The sequence below is a fragment of the Cryptomeria japonica genome, chromosome 4 (genome assembly GCF_030272615.1).
Source record: "Cryptomeria japonica chromosome 4, Sugi_1.0, whole genome shotgun sequence".
NCBI classification, from domain to species: Eukaryota; Viridiplantae; Streptophyta; class Pinopsida; order Cupressales; family Cupressaceae; genus Cryptomeria; species Cryptomeria japonica.
The window spans coordinates 505506900-505521330 of NC_081408.1; the positions used below are offsets into that span (position 1 = coordinate 505506900).

Consider the following 14431-nt stretch of genomic DNA (forward strand, 5'->3'; position numbering starts at 1 on the left):
CCCTAAATGTAATCGTACTATTAACCCCGAGGTCATAACCCTATATCACTAATGCTAACCCTAACCCTTATTGTAACCCTAACCTTGACCATAATCCTAAACCTAATCTTAACCCTATCTCTAACTCTAATTCATTTATTGTCTTAATCACAATTCTATTTCTTACCCTAACCTTAACTATAATCCTAATCATAATTGCTTAATCTTAAATCGAACCTTATTTCTATCTCTAACCTTAACCCTCACCTTAACAACAACAACAACAATATTATTATTAACATAATATTATATAATTTAATATCTAGTAGATATTTTATAATAATAATATTATTTAGATTTAATTTTAAATTAACATTATATTATTTGAAATAATTATATTCCATATAATTTTTATTTATGAAAGAAATTTAATATTCAATAATATAATAGTATATAAATATATTCATTGGAAAATATAATACATAGATAAAAAAAATAAAAATAGATAGATAAAAAAAATTAATTTCTCACATAAAAATATAATATATTATATATATATAGATAGGTATTCTTCGAAATAATTTTGAAAAATATTTGCACTGAAATAAAATTGGCTTCACGTTCTCCTTAAACCTTTACTGTTTAAGTTAATAATAAACCTAGAGTTCTACTGTATAAGAAGTCCAAAAGTGCACATTATAAACCCTAATTTCTGTGTGGGGTGAAGGATAGATTAGGGCTCAAAGCAGCCGCAGAGGTTGTTGTCGAAGACAGGAGAGGCAAAGATGGTGCAGAGACTAACATACCGCAGGCGCCACAGCTACCATACTAAATCAAATCAAACACGGATTGTGAAAACCCCTGGTACAAAAACATCCTCGTGTTCTTGGTTTGACAGAGGGTTTAGAAATTTCCATTACTAGCATTGGGTCTATTTGTGTTTTTACATGTGTTGCTTTATGCTTATTTGTATAGGCGGGAAGTTAATCTACCAGACCGCCAAGAAGAGGGCCAGCGGACCCAAATGCCCGGTTACTGGCAAGAGGATTCAAGGGGTAAGATCCTTTTTACCTTCATTTTTTAGTTCTTTTCGCTTATTCTATCGCTTCCTGTAGGATTTTACTTTTCAGCGTAGAGTGAGGTAAACCGTGAAGGCAAATGCATTTCTACGGGCAGATCTGATTCGTGTATAGATGTTTTCGTAACCCACGAAATCAATTTTTAGAACGAATAAAAAACCATGACATTTCTTATTTTACAATTTTCTTCAAGGCCGTTTTTTCTATTATTTTGCAATTTTTATTAGCTGGATGTTTATAAGTAGTGCATCTGTTATGACGTGCTATATTGTGATTGTATTATTTTTGTTCGGTGAAATCTACCTAAGTAAGGTGCATATCATCTCGGTAGGAACTTTTACATTGCTGATTAATTTAAGAAGCTATCAGCCGGTTTATTTTGAACTCAAATCTTTAAGTTTTTGATGCGTTGATGCCTTACAGATTCCGCATCTCAGGCCTGCTGAATACAGGGTGAGCAGGTTGAAAAGGAGCAGGAGGACTGTTAGCAGAGCCTATGGCGGGGTTTTGACTGGTTCAGCCGTACGAGAAAGGTAAATTATCGCGGTTGTTGCAATATTTTTTCTATGTTATTATGTTTCTACTTTTTTCCTTGGCTAATATATTTTCTAATTGTTTAGATTCTTCATATTGTTTTCTCTATCACTCTCTTTGTAAACATCTCTTCTGAATGCTTTTTTCTCCCTTTAAAAGCTTTTATTGAATTCGGGCTTTAAAATAAATGATTTTAAATGATTCTGTTGGCAGTTTTCCTCAAGTTTTCCTGTAATGTTTGCTTTGTAGATCTTTCTTCATTTTAGTGATCGTTGTTTGATTGGATTTTTTCCCCTAATTTTTATTGGGTGATGATAATCATTTATTCCATAAAATCTTGATAAGAATTGCATCTAAGGGTAGCATTCTGTCAGATTTTGCTCGACTTGTACTTATTCTCGTCTAGTTAATCTGTCCATACGCAATATGATTATGGTGCCCATGTGATCACCGAGAGTGTGTTTAAGTTTGAATGGATTGTTAACTTGTGTATATTGGCCCTAAAGCTAGATCATATAGCCTTGAGAAATTTTTGGGGTTCAGGAATATTTGTAAGGTTGTATTTATTTTGGTAGAAGTAAATGTGTGTTGCAGTGCATTCCTATTCTGCATTTCTTAGTCTATAATTATTAATTTATTAGTGTTGTTGGTAGAGCACCTTGACATAATTGCTCTCTGTTTCAATGATATTGCAGGATCATCCGAGCCTTCCTTGTTGAGGAACAGAAAATTGTTAAGAAGGTTTTGAAGATCCAGAAGTCTAAGGAAAAGACTACTAAGAGTTAGAATTGGGGATGTTATAGAATAGCAAGTATAACATGCAATTTTCCCTAATCGAGATCAATTGTGGAAACCAAGTATTTTGGTAAATGTTGAGAAAAGCAGTTTGTTTTTGTTTTGCCTAATGAATGTATGGGTAGTTGTGATCATACTTATTATTCCCTTTACTCATGGAGGGCTTGAGCCTTCCTGTTAGTTTGAAGACCAACATGTTTTTGTTAATCATTTACATAACTATTTTTTTAATTTCAAGTGGGTTTGATGTGTTCCATGCTTCATGTTCAATTGCATACTGTTAAACGTTTAAAATTGCTAATTGATGTCTCAGAAATTTATCCTTATTAGCCTTTTGTGGTTTACATTTTCATTTTTCTGGAATATGATTTGCATTAAAAAATTGCAGAACTATAAATCAAATACAGCGAATTTGAGCATGAAACGAATCAAATAAATCACAAGCTGTAAATTGGAACAAGATTCAAAGCTCAGGCTTGAACTGTAGATAAATGGTTGGAGGGGGTTAATTGAGACAAAAGGTTCTAAGTGCATACAGAACTGTAGAGAAATGATTTAAGGAGCAGTTCAAAAGGCCAAACAGCCAATTCTAGTGTGATTGCGATGCTGAGTGAATGGACTTATCTGGGATTTACAAGCAAACCCAATAATAGAAAAAATAGTACACAAACGTGGCAGTCTAGAATTGATATAAATCTAGGATAATATATTTATATGTTAACTATATTTATGGCCAAAAAGGACACATCTTGGCGTATTATGCTTGAAACTTAGAAGCTGCTAGGGAGCAAAGGTGGTTTAATGATGAAACATTAGTAAAACAAATAAAACATTCACTACTTCGTAGGACATGACTATCCCTTAAATGCAAAGCGTAAAAAAAAAAGTGACTTCTAATGAGAATTTTAATGCCTACATTAGCTCGAGTGTACTCGAGCTTCACTTGCCTTTTGCAGCCCAAAGCTTCAGTCGATTTTGCACTAGTTAACCTTTATATGTGTGGATGCTGGAGTCCGTGGGAGTGTGATTCTGATGGCATAATTTGAGCCTTCATAATTTGTTTTACATTGTGATGGGGCACAGTTTGAATCTTCATAATTTGTTTCAGGAAATGCTATGCATTAATCTGTGTGGATAGGTATATGCATATATATTAAAGTGAATGGATGTTTATTTCACCACGCTCTTGGAGTAATATCTGATCTACATTACTTTCACTTGTATAAGCGTAACAGTCAACATGAGGCAACTGTTTCTTAATTTTTCTTCTTTTATTCTTGTAAGTAAACAGTTCTATCTAGTCTGAAGCATTTTAATTACCTGGATATTCTTTGAGCTTGGCTAAGTAGAGTCTTAGATAGGAGTAATATTTGTTATGAGGGATCAAACTGGGTCAAAATTAGCCCTTTTTGTATACAGGAAACATAATCTAAATGTTGATTTGTAGTTGTCACCTAACATGTGCAGGAGTACTGCTATTTTGTAATTTGTTGCATTCAATACTAACAGGTTTCCTTTTTTTTTACCGGACATCCCACTGATCTGAATTTTGAATTTTCCTTTTATGTTCCATCGTTGGAAATATAGTGATAGTTTTGGGTTCAAAGAAAATAGTGATATATGGTCATGGTCAACTTCAAAGCCATTTCACCTGATTATATTTACAGTACAGGGATCATTCATTATTGAATAATTTTATAGCTGTAAGAGGGTATTGTTCTTCCATCGTTGGAAATGTAGTGATAGTTTTGGGTTCAAAGAAAGTGATTTATTGTTAACTTGAAAACCATTTCACCTGATTATATATACAGTAAATGGGATAATTCGTTATTGAATAATTTTATAGGTGTTAGAGGAAAATTGTTCCATGATACTGTCTTGCTTGCTCGTCAGAATTGACTTGCATTTGGCAGGCAAATGTTATACTTAACAATTGCAGTTTAAATGATGCGTTTTTCTGAGACCAGCATAATTTAGTGATTTACCTTTTTTAAGATCATCAGAATTGACTGTATATGGCGGGTAAAAGTCTAATTCATTGGGAAGATGTGTATATTTAAACCTGCAGCAAGATGCATGTTACAAATGATACGCATCCGATGGTATATTGATTTTTTTGAGTAATCAAAACAGGTTTGACTTTTAGTATTTTTAATAGTGTATCTGATGGATCTTCGATGTAAAACAGTTGGGATATGATGCACATTAGAAACCCTAATTATTAGATGATAGGCTTTCTTTCAAGTGGACTTTGCCCACAATTCACCACCAGACCTTTTTCATGCCTCAAAACAACTGTACAATCATATTAAGGTCATCAGGAAGTTGTCGTGTATAAAGGTTGTAGTAAATTTCTCACCCGAAAGCTGTCTTACAGCTGTAAAAAAATGTATCAAATCTGCATTATACAAAAAATCTCATGTTGAGCTCAAGAATCTACTCCCTCAAGAAACCCAATATTTTTAGTTGTACTTTTCATTTATAGTTAATAGATTGAAGCATGGACGAGGCAGAATATACTCCAAATGACCTCTGGACCTGGTTTTCTTAGTCATTCTGACGATACATTGATTCTCTCTTAATCTATACCCCTTATTTCCATTCAATGGGATTTTTTGCGAGCAACCAAATGGATGCAGCAGTTATGGATCATATGGGTTTCTAATCAAAGAAAGAGGGCCACATATATAATGGGGTAGAATTTCTTTGAAACTCACCTCAAAAATGCAACTGTCAATGGGTATTAAATGACAGATGATTTTTTGTGTAGGGCTACATGTATGATTGGGTAGATAATCTTTGAAACCCACCTCAAAAACCCAATTGTTGTTAATGGGTATAAAATGACAGATGATAAATGTGGCTCTATGGCAAATCTCCAAATGGATGTGTTGATGAGAATGGATCTTGTGGGGCGTGCAAGCAAGCAAGAGGACTCTGAGCAGGGTGGGGTTGTTGAGCCAGGAGCAGCAGGGGATGATTGAGCATTATGTCCACATAAGAATGACAAGTCTTTGCAACACGCTTTCTAAGCTTGAATTTGTTGGGCACCGAATTTTAACTGATTTTGATAACTGTCATGCAAGCACTAAATGAGGTAAAAATAGGTTGTGTATTCAGGCATGCAAAAGACATGTAAGCCGAGGGGTGCTTTAAACACAGGAGGGGGAGATGATTGCGGCATGTGAGATCTTCACAGGTAACTATTAACAATTTCAGTAACCCTTTTTTAAAGCCCATAGCAAATGAAGATGAGTTTGTAGACAATCTCCGTATTCTTCGTGCTAACCCTATTGTGAATGCATGACACAATAATTTATCATGCAAGTAATCCAAGAAAGCAAGGGAGCTGCGAACAGAACAAGGTTGTGAAGCCAGGGAAAGCAGGAGATGATTGCTGCAGAGGGTCCTACCCAAGCAGCAATAACAATCATTATATCTTTTAATGTATTTCTGAGTCCAATATCTATATAAGCGAGTAGATGATTTTATAAATGTTGAAGATATTACTTCATGGTTTGTATAAGATTGAACTCTTTTGTCAAGAGGATTGTGAATTTGTACTGGACAATGGGCCCTCGTTGACGGGGGTAGCAGGCCTGCCTAATTTTAATCCCCAAAATCCTGGCCCATTCAAAAATTCAGTGTGGATGAATCTCCATCACCTTCCACTTGAGTTTTGGAACGAGGATTCCTTGATCAACATCTGTAAGGTTAGGAAGGTCTTGCAAATAGCATAAGCACCATTGAAATGAACAGTTGAAATTTTGCCGTCAACGTCTACCTTAAGGTGGATCTCAAACGGCTGGTTGCATCGGTTGATCTTCATTGTAAAGGAGTGAGTGGGACACAGGTCTTGGATTACAATGTGATACTTAAAAAATTTCAGAGCTTTTAGGCTTCGGGCACGATATGGGAAAGGCAAATCTGATATGGGAAAAGTCGGCAAATCTGATATGGGAAAAGTCTTCTGGGGATGATTGGGGCTAACAAATTAGTCACGGAAGGTTATGTAATTAAAGACACATGGGCACCTTGGGATAAAAGGAGGAAAAAATTAGAGTAAAAATTGCTTGCAGGACACCAAGGATAATCAGAGTTGTCTAATTGTGAAGAATCAAAATTTGATGGGTTAAAGGAAGGAGAAATCTAGAAGCTTGGTAGCAGTGGCAGTTCTCGAAAAAAACCTGTTTCTCTGTGAAATCAAATCTAATTGTTGATCTGTGTATGATGTTTCCTTGGTTCTATAATGACATGATTTTTCTGTTCTTATTACACATGGACGTGTATTGCTGTGTGATATAGAGGAACCGGCAAGAAGTGATGGGATTGCTACAAAGCTTTGGAGCTCTCTCTAAGTTCATAGGTTTATGAGACTACCTCCTAGTATGAAACTCTCGCACTGTTCCCAAGATCGGAAGATTGCCTTTAGAGACCAGAACTCTTTAAGATTTTCTCTGGTCATCTTGGGATTGCCTTAGTATGCAGTGATCAAATGTTCCCAAAATTATAGAAGATTCTTATAATGCATAATAGACTTGTAGGAGTTCATTGTGAACTTCCTATACCTGAGGAACAATTGTTGGATCAAAATATCTTCAGGAGAAAAAATGACAACAATAGCTTGCTTGATTATGGCTGCTTGCTTGTTTGATTGAATTGAATACACTGAGATGTCTTGTTTATAACACAAAATTGAGAGACAAAATTAAATAAGATTAAGACATGTCTTGATCTGATGCTATGAAACAACTCAAGTCTCAATTTCTTAAATGACCTAGGTAAATAAAATTAGTTATCTTTTAAATGAATAAAAGTAAATGCCAAAGATAATAGGCCATGGCTAAACTGGCTCCAAAAAGTGTTATTGCACGGTTTCCGCATAACCTTCGTGTTAGTCGAAAATAAAATTACAGATCCTTGATCGTGATCGGGAACAAGCTGCAGTTTTGATTTTTCAAAAAAGTCAATAACATGCATTTTCTTGAGCCAGTTTAGCTGCGTCCAAGATAATATAAGATCTTATGACAAGTAACACCTTCTAGAAAGATTTTCTAGGACTTTTTCTAATTTAAGTATGTGAATAGAACCCACTAATGAACTAGTTGGGTAAAAAATATTTTATTCACACCAATGTAAGTGTAACTTAGAGAGTCGTAGATTACTAGCATACCTATCTTTAGAGAAATGTAGATTAAGTTCGTTGAAAGATATCTTTGGTTGAAATATAAATTTACGAATTGTCATTTCATAAATGTAAAACTTTTCAAATAAATTTTTATGGTATCTATCACAATCACATTCATATCAAATTTAAAATTAAACAACATTAATTTATTCATTAAATTGATATATGTATTTATTTATTTATCTTTCATCATCTAATTTTTTAGGCTCTTCACATTTTTCATTTCTCCATTCTTATAAAATCCATCAATAAATGCAATGTAAGGAATGGTGTTTTGCACAAAAGCAATTCAACATAAATCATCTAGAAGTTCCAAAGCTTCCAACAAATCACCTTAAATCAATGACCTACTCAAATGTAATCTCACCACCTCTCCAAAAAAAGAACTCTACCACATGAACAACATCATTAGTCTTCTTACAAGGAATGAAATATGCCATCTTCGAGAATACATCCACCACCACAAAAACAAAATCATGTCCTTTCCGAGTCCTCAATAAACCAAGAACAAAATCTATACTAATATCCTCCCATGGCCTCTGTGGCACATGTAATCGCTGATATGGCCCTATATTTTGCCTTGTTCCTTTGCCATTTGACATACTCTACAACTTTGCATAAACTACTTAACATCTTGCTGCAATTGTGGTTGATAATAATGCTTATTGATAAGAGCAATGGTCTTATCTCGACCAAAGTGTCTAGCTAACCTTCACTTTGCTTCTCCTTAATTAAGGTCTCCATGGAACTCTTTGGAATGCATAATTGGCTTCCTCTAAATAACATTCCATCTTGGGTTATAAAATCCAACCACCTCATCTTATCTAAAAACATACTCCATGCAAGCTATCCAAGCCTCTCAAAAATTAAAATCCTCTAGATACAAACTCTTGAGTTGATGGAGCCCAACAAATTTGATATGCATCTCTCTACTCAAGGCATTTGCAACTCATATACTTTCCACTCCCGTGCTTCGAAAAATAGGTGCAACTCTACAAAAACTCAACCCATTTTAAATACCTTTGATTAATTTCCTTGACCATTTAAATATTGTAAAGGTTGATGATCAATAAAAAAATCAAACACTTTTGACAAAAGATAATGTCTCTACTTCTTTAAAGCATGAGCTATAACATGAAACTCTTGATCATAAACATAATATTTTCTCTTGGCACCATTCAACTTTTCATTGAAATAAGCAATGGGTCTACCTTTCCAACTCAAAACAGCTTCAATGTGATTGCCACTAGCATCACAATCTACATAAAATACCCTATTAATAATTAGAAGTGCCAAGATACACTGCTTTGTAATTCTTCTTATCAATAAATCGAAACTCTTTGATGCTCATATAGTCTCTTTTCTACACTCTCATTGTTTCAATTAGGGGTCTACAAATGCTATTGAAATTTCTATTAACTTTCTATTAAAACTACCCAAACCATGAAAATATCTCATCTTAGTAGCACTCCTTGGGGTAGGCCATTCAAGGATAACCTTTATTTTCCACTGGGTCCATAAGACTATCCATTGAGACAACAATCCCAAGTACTCTAACTCCATCCCAAAACTGCATTTCTTCAAGTTAATGAATAACCTTTCTTCTCTTAACTTCTCAAGGACCGTATGAATATGCATTATATGCTCCTCCAACGCTTTAATGAAAATTAGAATATCATCCAAGAAAACTATAACAAACTTACCGAAAAACTCTTTTAATACCTCATTCATGAGCCGCATGAATGTGTTCAGTGGATTGGTTAGCCCAAAATGCATGACTAACCACTCATACAAGCCCTCCTTTGTTTTGAAGGTTATTTTCCATTTATCTCCTTCTCTAATCTAGATTTGGTGATATCCACTTTTGAGATCTATCTTTGTGAAGTATTCAATTCCACTCAAACAATCTATAATGTCATCCATCTTCAGCAAGGGAAATTTATACTTTATAGTAATCTTATTGATAGCTTGGGAGTGTGCATACATCTTCCATTGTCTAATTTTCTTCGACGTTAGTAATGTAGGGACTCAAACTCTCTCAAATCAACCCCTTCCACAACAACTCTCACACTTTTTTGTTTAACTAGCCACTCTCAATTGGAGTCATTCTATAGGTTGCCTTATTCAACAAACTAGCTCCAAGGATCAGGTCCATTTGACGACTAATCTTTCTCATTGGTATTAAGCCATCAAGTACATTATGAGATACAATATCGTGAAACTTATCTAACAAATTTGCAACTTCCATATGTATATTTTGTACTTCTTCTTTGTTAGATTTAGAAATTAAAACAAAACACAAATACTATAGGCATACTTTTTATATCTTTGTTAGCTTTAGGAATTAAAACAAAACACAAACGCTCATGTTTCATGCCATCTAAAATTTTTCTTCCATCAACAAAACATATTCTTGCATATCTTTTCCTTTGTCTTCTTCAATGGATTCAACTTGTGTTGAACTCCATCCTTTATCAAAGAATAGGTATTTACATACTCATCATGTATTGCATGATGATCAAGCTTCCATGGTATCCCTAGGAAAATATATGACAAACATCCATAAGAATAATAGGATGTAGGTTTTGTCTATATTTTGTGTTGAAGATCTTTGTAGCACTGATCCTTTAGAAGAGTCATGATATAATGTTTGAAAAAAGTTCTCTCTTAGATTAAGTAGCTACCCCTCTAGCAAACAAAGCTTATGTCCCGATGTAAAAAGATTATTCTCTGAAGGTGTGCATAATGTTTCTTATGGATTTTGTCAAGGGTGTATTAGTGACAAGGGTCTTCTCGTAGTCTTTGGATTGAATTATGGAGCTCCACATTTTAGTTGAGGTTTATGGTGGTAGTGTCATTGTTGCAACTTAATTTGCATGAGTGGTATCACATTCTAGTTACTGCCTTTCATCTCAAACTCCGATAAGATTGGCTTTGACCATACATAGCATAATGCATATGGAAGGGAATTAATTTCTTTGAATTTAATGAGTGATGTTTGACATTAAAGCAAAATTTTACAATAAGATGCAATGTCTTTGTCTTGGCAAGGGTGCTCTGAGGTGGAAACCCCCATTAGGTTGATTGCCTTGAAGCACCAAATGGATTTCCTAGGTTTAATCTTCAATGCTAGGCTTAGTTCCATTTTTAAGGCAACCAAGAGGCTCAAAATTGTGGCAATTAGACTCATCTGTGGGTGGGAGTTTTGTGTTCGAAGGTAAGGTACAAGGCTAACTCTAACCTGGCCTCTTGTTTCATTACAATATTACTATATGCATGCTCAGATTGTGGTACCTGCAAAAGAGACACAAACAACACAAACACACCAATGAAACATTGCATTAGAGATTAAAATCAACAAAACAAGTTAGTCAATCAAAAACTCTCAAAATCATCTCATTGTCCTCTATCTCCAAGGATCCTTTAGATTCAAGGTGACTCTCAGCTTGGAAGAGCACTTGATCTTAGGATGACTACTCAAAGAACGAGAGATAGTGTATAATCAAAAATCTAAATGAATGCAACTAAGATCCTAGTGGTGATTTTGATATGGATATGAAACTATGATATTGAGATGGTGCAAGATGATGAGATTGATATGCAACTAAACTAGCATGAAAATGATATATTAAGATGATATTAGGCTAGCATGGAAATGAAACTAACATGATATGCAAAACATGAAAAATATAGGCTATGCTGCTACTAAATGATCTAATTACTACTTTCAAAGAGAGGCTAGAATGCTAAATGTTATGTGACTGTAGTGTAGATGCATAAAACTTGGATATGTGTAATAGGAAATGGGCTCTATTTATAGAAGAAATGATAAAATGGATGGTCAAGATTGAGTAATCTTAACAAGGGTCGGGATTAAAATTATCAATCCATGTGAGCTTTTCAATCCAATCTCATGTTGACAAGTGTCATCATGAGGAGGCCTGAGAGGATGTTAAGTAAGCATTAGATGTTTATTAAGCTTTGAGGGTTAACCTTAAGAGGATGAGCCATTGTATAAAGCTATTATCCAGGGATGAAGGCTATTGTCCAAGAGTTAAACTCTTGTGCAAAGTTGGAAGATGGCCAAAGGGACAACCATCATGGGCTAAGGTGATGTCTTGTAAGAGGCATTGAATGGTTTAGAAGACTTTGGGAGTTGATTTGTAAGAGCCTTACAAATTTGGGGAACTCAACAAGTTAGCTTGTTGAAAAAGGTTAAGTCTTCAACACATTTTGAAGACTTTCCCCAAATTTGGAGAAGTGACTCCCTCAATTTTAGGGATGTGACATGATTAGAGAACTTTAGGCTAGTTAAGTGGGAATTGAGGACTTCTAGAAGAATGATTAGGAGGTTAATGGAAAATGTAGGATAATGTAAGTGAAATAAATAGGAATTTTATTTAAAATAAAAGGATTTATTTGAACTAAAATTTATGCAACTTGCATTTGGAAAATGCAAGTGGGGGGAGTTATAAATAAATTTATGCAAGTGTGGTTGTAATTTGTAGGAAAATTTATGCAACTGGAATTTTCCATTAACCTCCTAATCATTCTTCTAGAACCTCTTAAATCTGATGGTATGATAGAAGAATAAGTATCCGGTAGATTACTGAGAGGGGCGGGGGGGGGGAGGGGGGGGTGAATCAGTAAATTGAAAAAATGATACAAACTTCCCAATCTCAATCTCAATCACACAAAGTAAACTTATCAAAGAAATAACTCTGTCAAGATAATATCTCATAAGAAAAACTGGTTGACTGTTATAGCAACTTAACAGTAAACAACATTAAACTTGTAAACATCCAAATGCTTTATCATATGTCAACATACTTCATTTCTCAATGCTTTAGGTTATCATGCCTTATCAGAATAGTTAAGTAGTTAATCAAATCAATCATAAGATCATAACCACAAAAACATTCACCACATGACACAAATATTTTTGACGTGGAAATCCAAATGGGAAAAACCACTGTGAGATGAGACTCACAAGATAACTATTTGAACTCTTCTAAAGTTTGCCCTGTTAGGAGCCAAGCCTGTTAAAGCTTTTACAAAAGTCCTATTAAGAACTGATCCTGTTAGGAATCACCCAGTTAAGGGATTGACTACAAATGCCTTGTTAGAAGCAAGTACCTTGTTAGGAGTAACCTCGGTAGAGGATTTGAGAATCCAAGCTAATGGATAACCTTGTTAGAGGATTTAAGAAGTAACCAAGCTTGTTAGAGCTTACACGGCTAGGGGATTTCAATTCTGTTGTAATTGTTGGAAGACAACAAGATTTTGCTTGATCTATCTGAATAGCACTTCACTTGCTTGATCATATCCTTTTAAGCTTCAATATGCCTTTACTCAAATTGCAGATTCATTATTTGGTTCGGCAACCACACACTCAACTGATTTATGCCAACACCTTTTACAAAACAACTTCATCGACCTTATAACAAATCAATTAGGTCGGTAACACAACAAAACCTAATTCTCTCATAGAGATTACAAACAAATCGGTTTAAGTATGACCATTGGATTTACATAGCAATCTGTACACATTATTCAAGAAAACTCCAACCGCTCCTTGATCACCACTTCATCGGACTTTGTAACTCATCACACGCTTTGCATTAGATGCAATACAATTTTCTCATTCCCTAGACAAAAAAACGCGCCACAACAATTTGAACTTGTCTTCATACAATGATCACACGTGTCGTCATCATTACCGCCCATCATCAGATCATAAACCAACATAACTAATTCAACAATCTTAATCTGTTAGGGTTTAACAAAACAACTGGTAGGGTTTACTGGTTACATTACATAGATAGGGTTTAACCTCTTATATCGGCTACCGGTTCAACTCACAAACTTACATACCGGTTTACAATATCTTCCACAAAGTTCTTCCTACCAGTTACAAGACAATATCAATAATAGCAACAATATCAACAATATCATTAATATCATTAATATCATTATCGGTTAATTGACATCAATGACAACATAACATATCATTAATGCAATCTTCATGCAAATGCCAACAAAATCTCCCTTAACTAGCCTAAATGTTGATATCAATTAAATGTTGAATTTAATTAATGACTAAAATAAAAGAAAATGTTACATTAATTAAATCTTAGTTTAATTAATAGGTGGATAAATGACAATTAAACAAATAATATTCATTTAATTAAGTGTGCAAGTTTTAAGCGTCTACACTATATATTAACCAATGGAAAGTGATAATCCTAACACTGGCTAAATTACTAGCGAGGGAAGAATACTTGGGTAGTGTTGAAGATGTCATTGTCTTTGCATAGCCTAGTGTTGGATCTCCTCATCCACGAGACCTCTATAAGCTGTTATAACCAGATGCTATGGTGGAAATAGTTCCTTTAGATCTTGAATGCCCATATCTTGATTGGCATAGGTATAAAGTAGAGCGTGGATGTGATTTTCTCAAAAAATTGCACTACTTTGAACCATTGAAAAATTGGGATTGGATAGGGACATTTTTTGATTTCATGAAGGAGGTTTTTGTAGGGTAATCCGAGGTGAAGGGATCTTTTTTGACAACTTTGTTCTCGATGCATTCTCATGTTCAGTGGAACACTGTTACTGTCATGGAGGCAATAAGAGAATCATTTCTGGCAAGAATGGCATAATACCTTAGTGTAGGGCTGGTTTTATCCTTTTTGTTGGGATCTATATTGTTTTGAAGTTTGGCCAAATACTGGATGTCGAAAGGGAAAACTATTGTAATGACCGACGAACTTCATTGGCCTCTTCTAATTTCAGGGTTTAGGGATGCATGCATGAAAATATTGATTGCGATGTTTCCCAAAACATCTTCATGTTT

General features: G+C 34.6%; 1 protein-coding gene across 1 annotated transcript; it reads left to right on the top strand.

Annotated features, from left to right (window-relative positions):
• Positions 1 to 568: 568 nt before the first annotated feature.
• LOC131053471 (large ribosomal subunit protein eL34) lies at positions 569 to 2641 on the top strand. The gene is made up of 4 exons (XM_057988084.2): positions 569 to 843; positions 955 to 1034; positions 1482 to 1591; positions 2288 to 2641. Exons 1-4 carry the CDS (start codon positions 765 to 767, stop codon positions 2376 to 2378), a joined length of 360 nt encoding a protein of 119 aa, XP_057844067.1. The 5' UTR covers positions 569 to 764; the 3' UTR covers positions 2379 to 2641.
• Positions 2642 to 14431: the final 11790 nt, after the last annotated feature.

What these genes read in the sequence shown, in the direction of transcription:
- LOC131053471 (XM_057988084.2), top strand. Translation starts at nt 765, where the DNA reads ATGGTGCAGAGACTAACATACCGCAGGCGCCACAGCTACCATACTAAA. An exon ending in ACGGATTGTGAAAACCCCTG is followed by an intron (nt 844 to 954) that starts GTACAAAAACAT and finishes TTATTTGTATAG; the next exon opens with GCGGGAAGTTAATCTACCAG. An exon ending in GGTTCAGCCGTACGAGAAAG is followed by an intron (nt 1,592 to 2,287) that starts GTAAATTATCGC and finishes ATGATATTGCAG; the next exon opens with GATCATCCGAGCCTTCCTTG.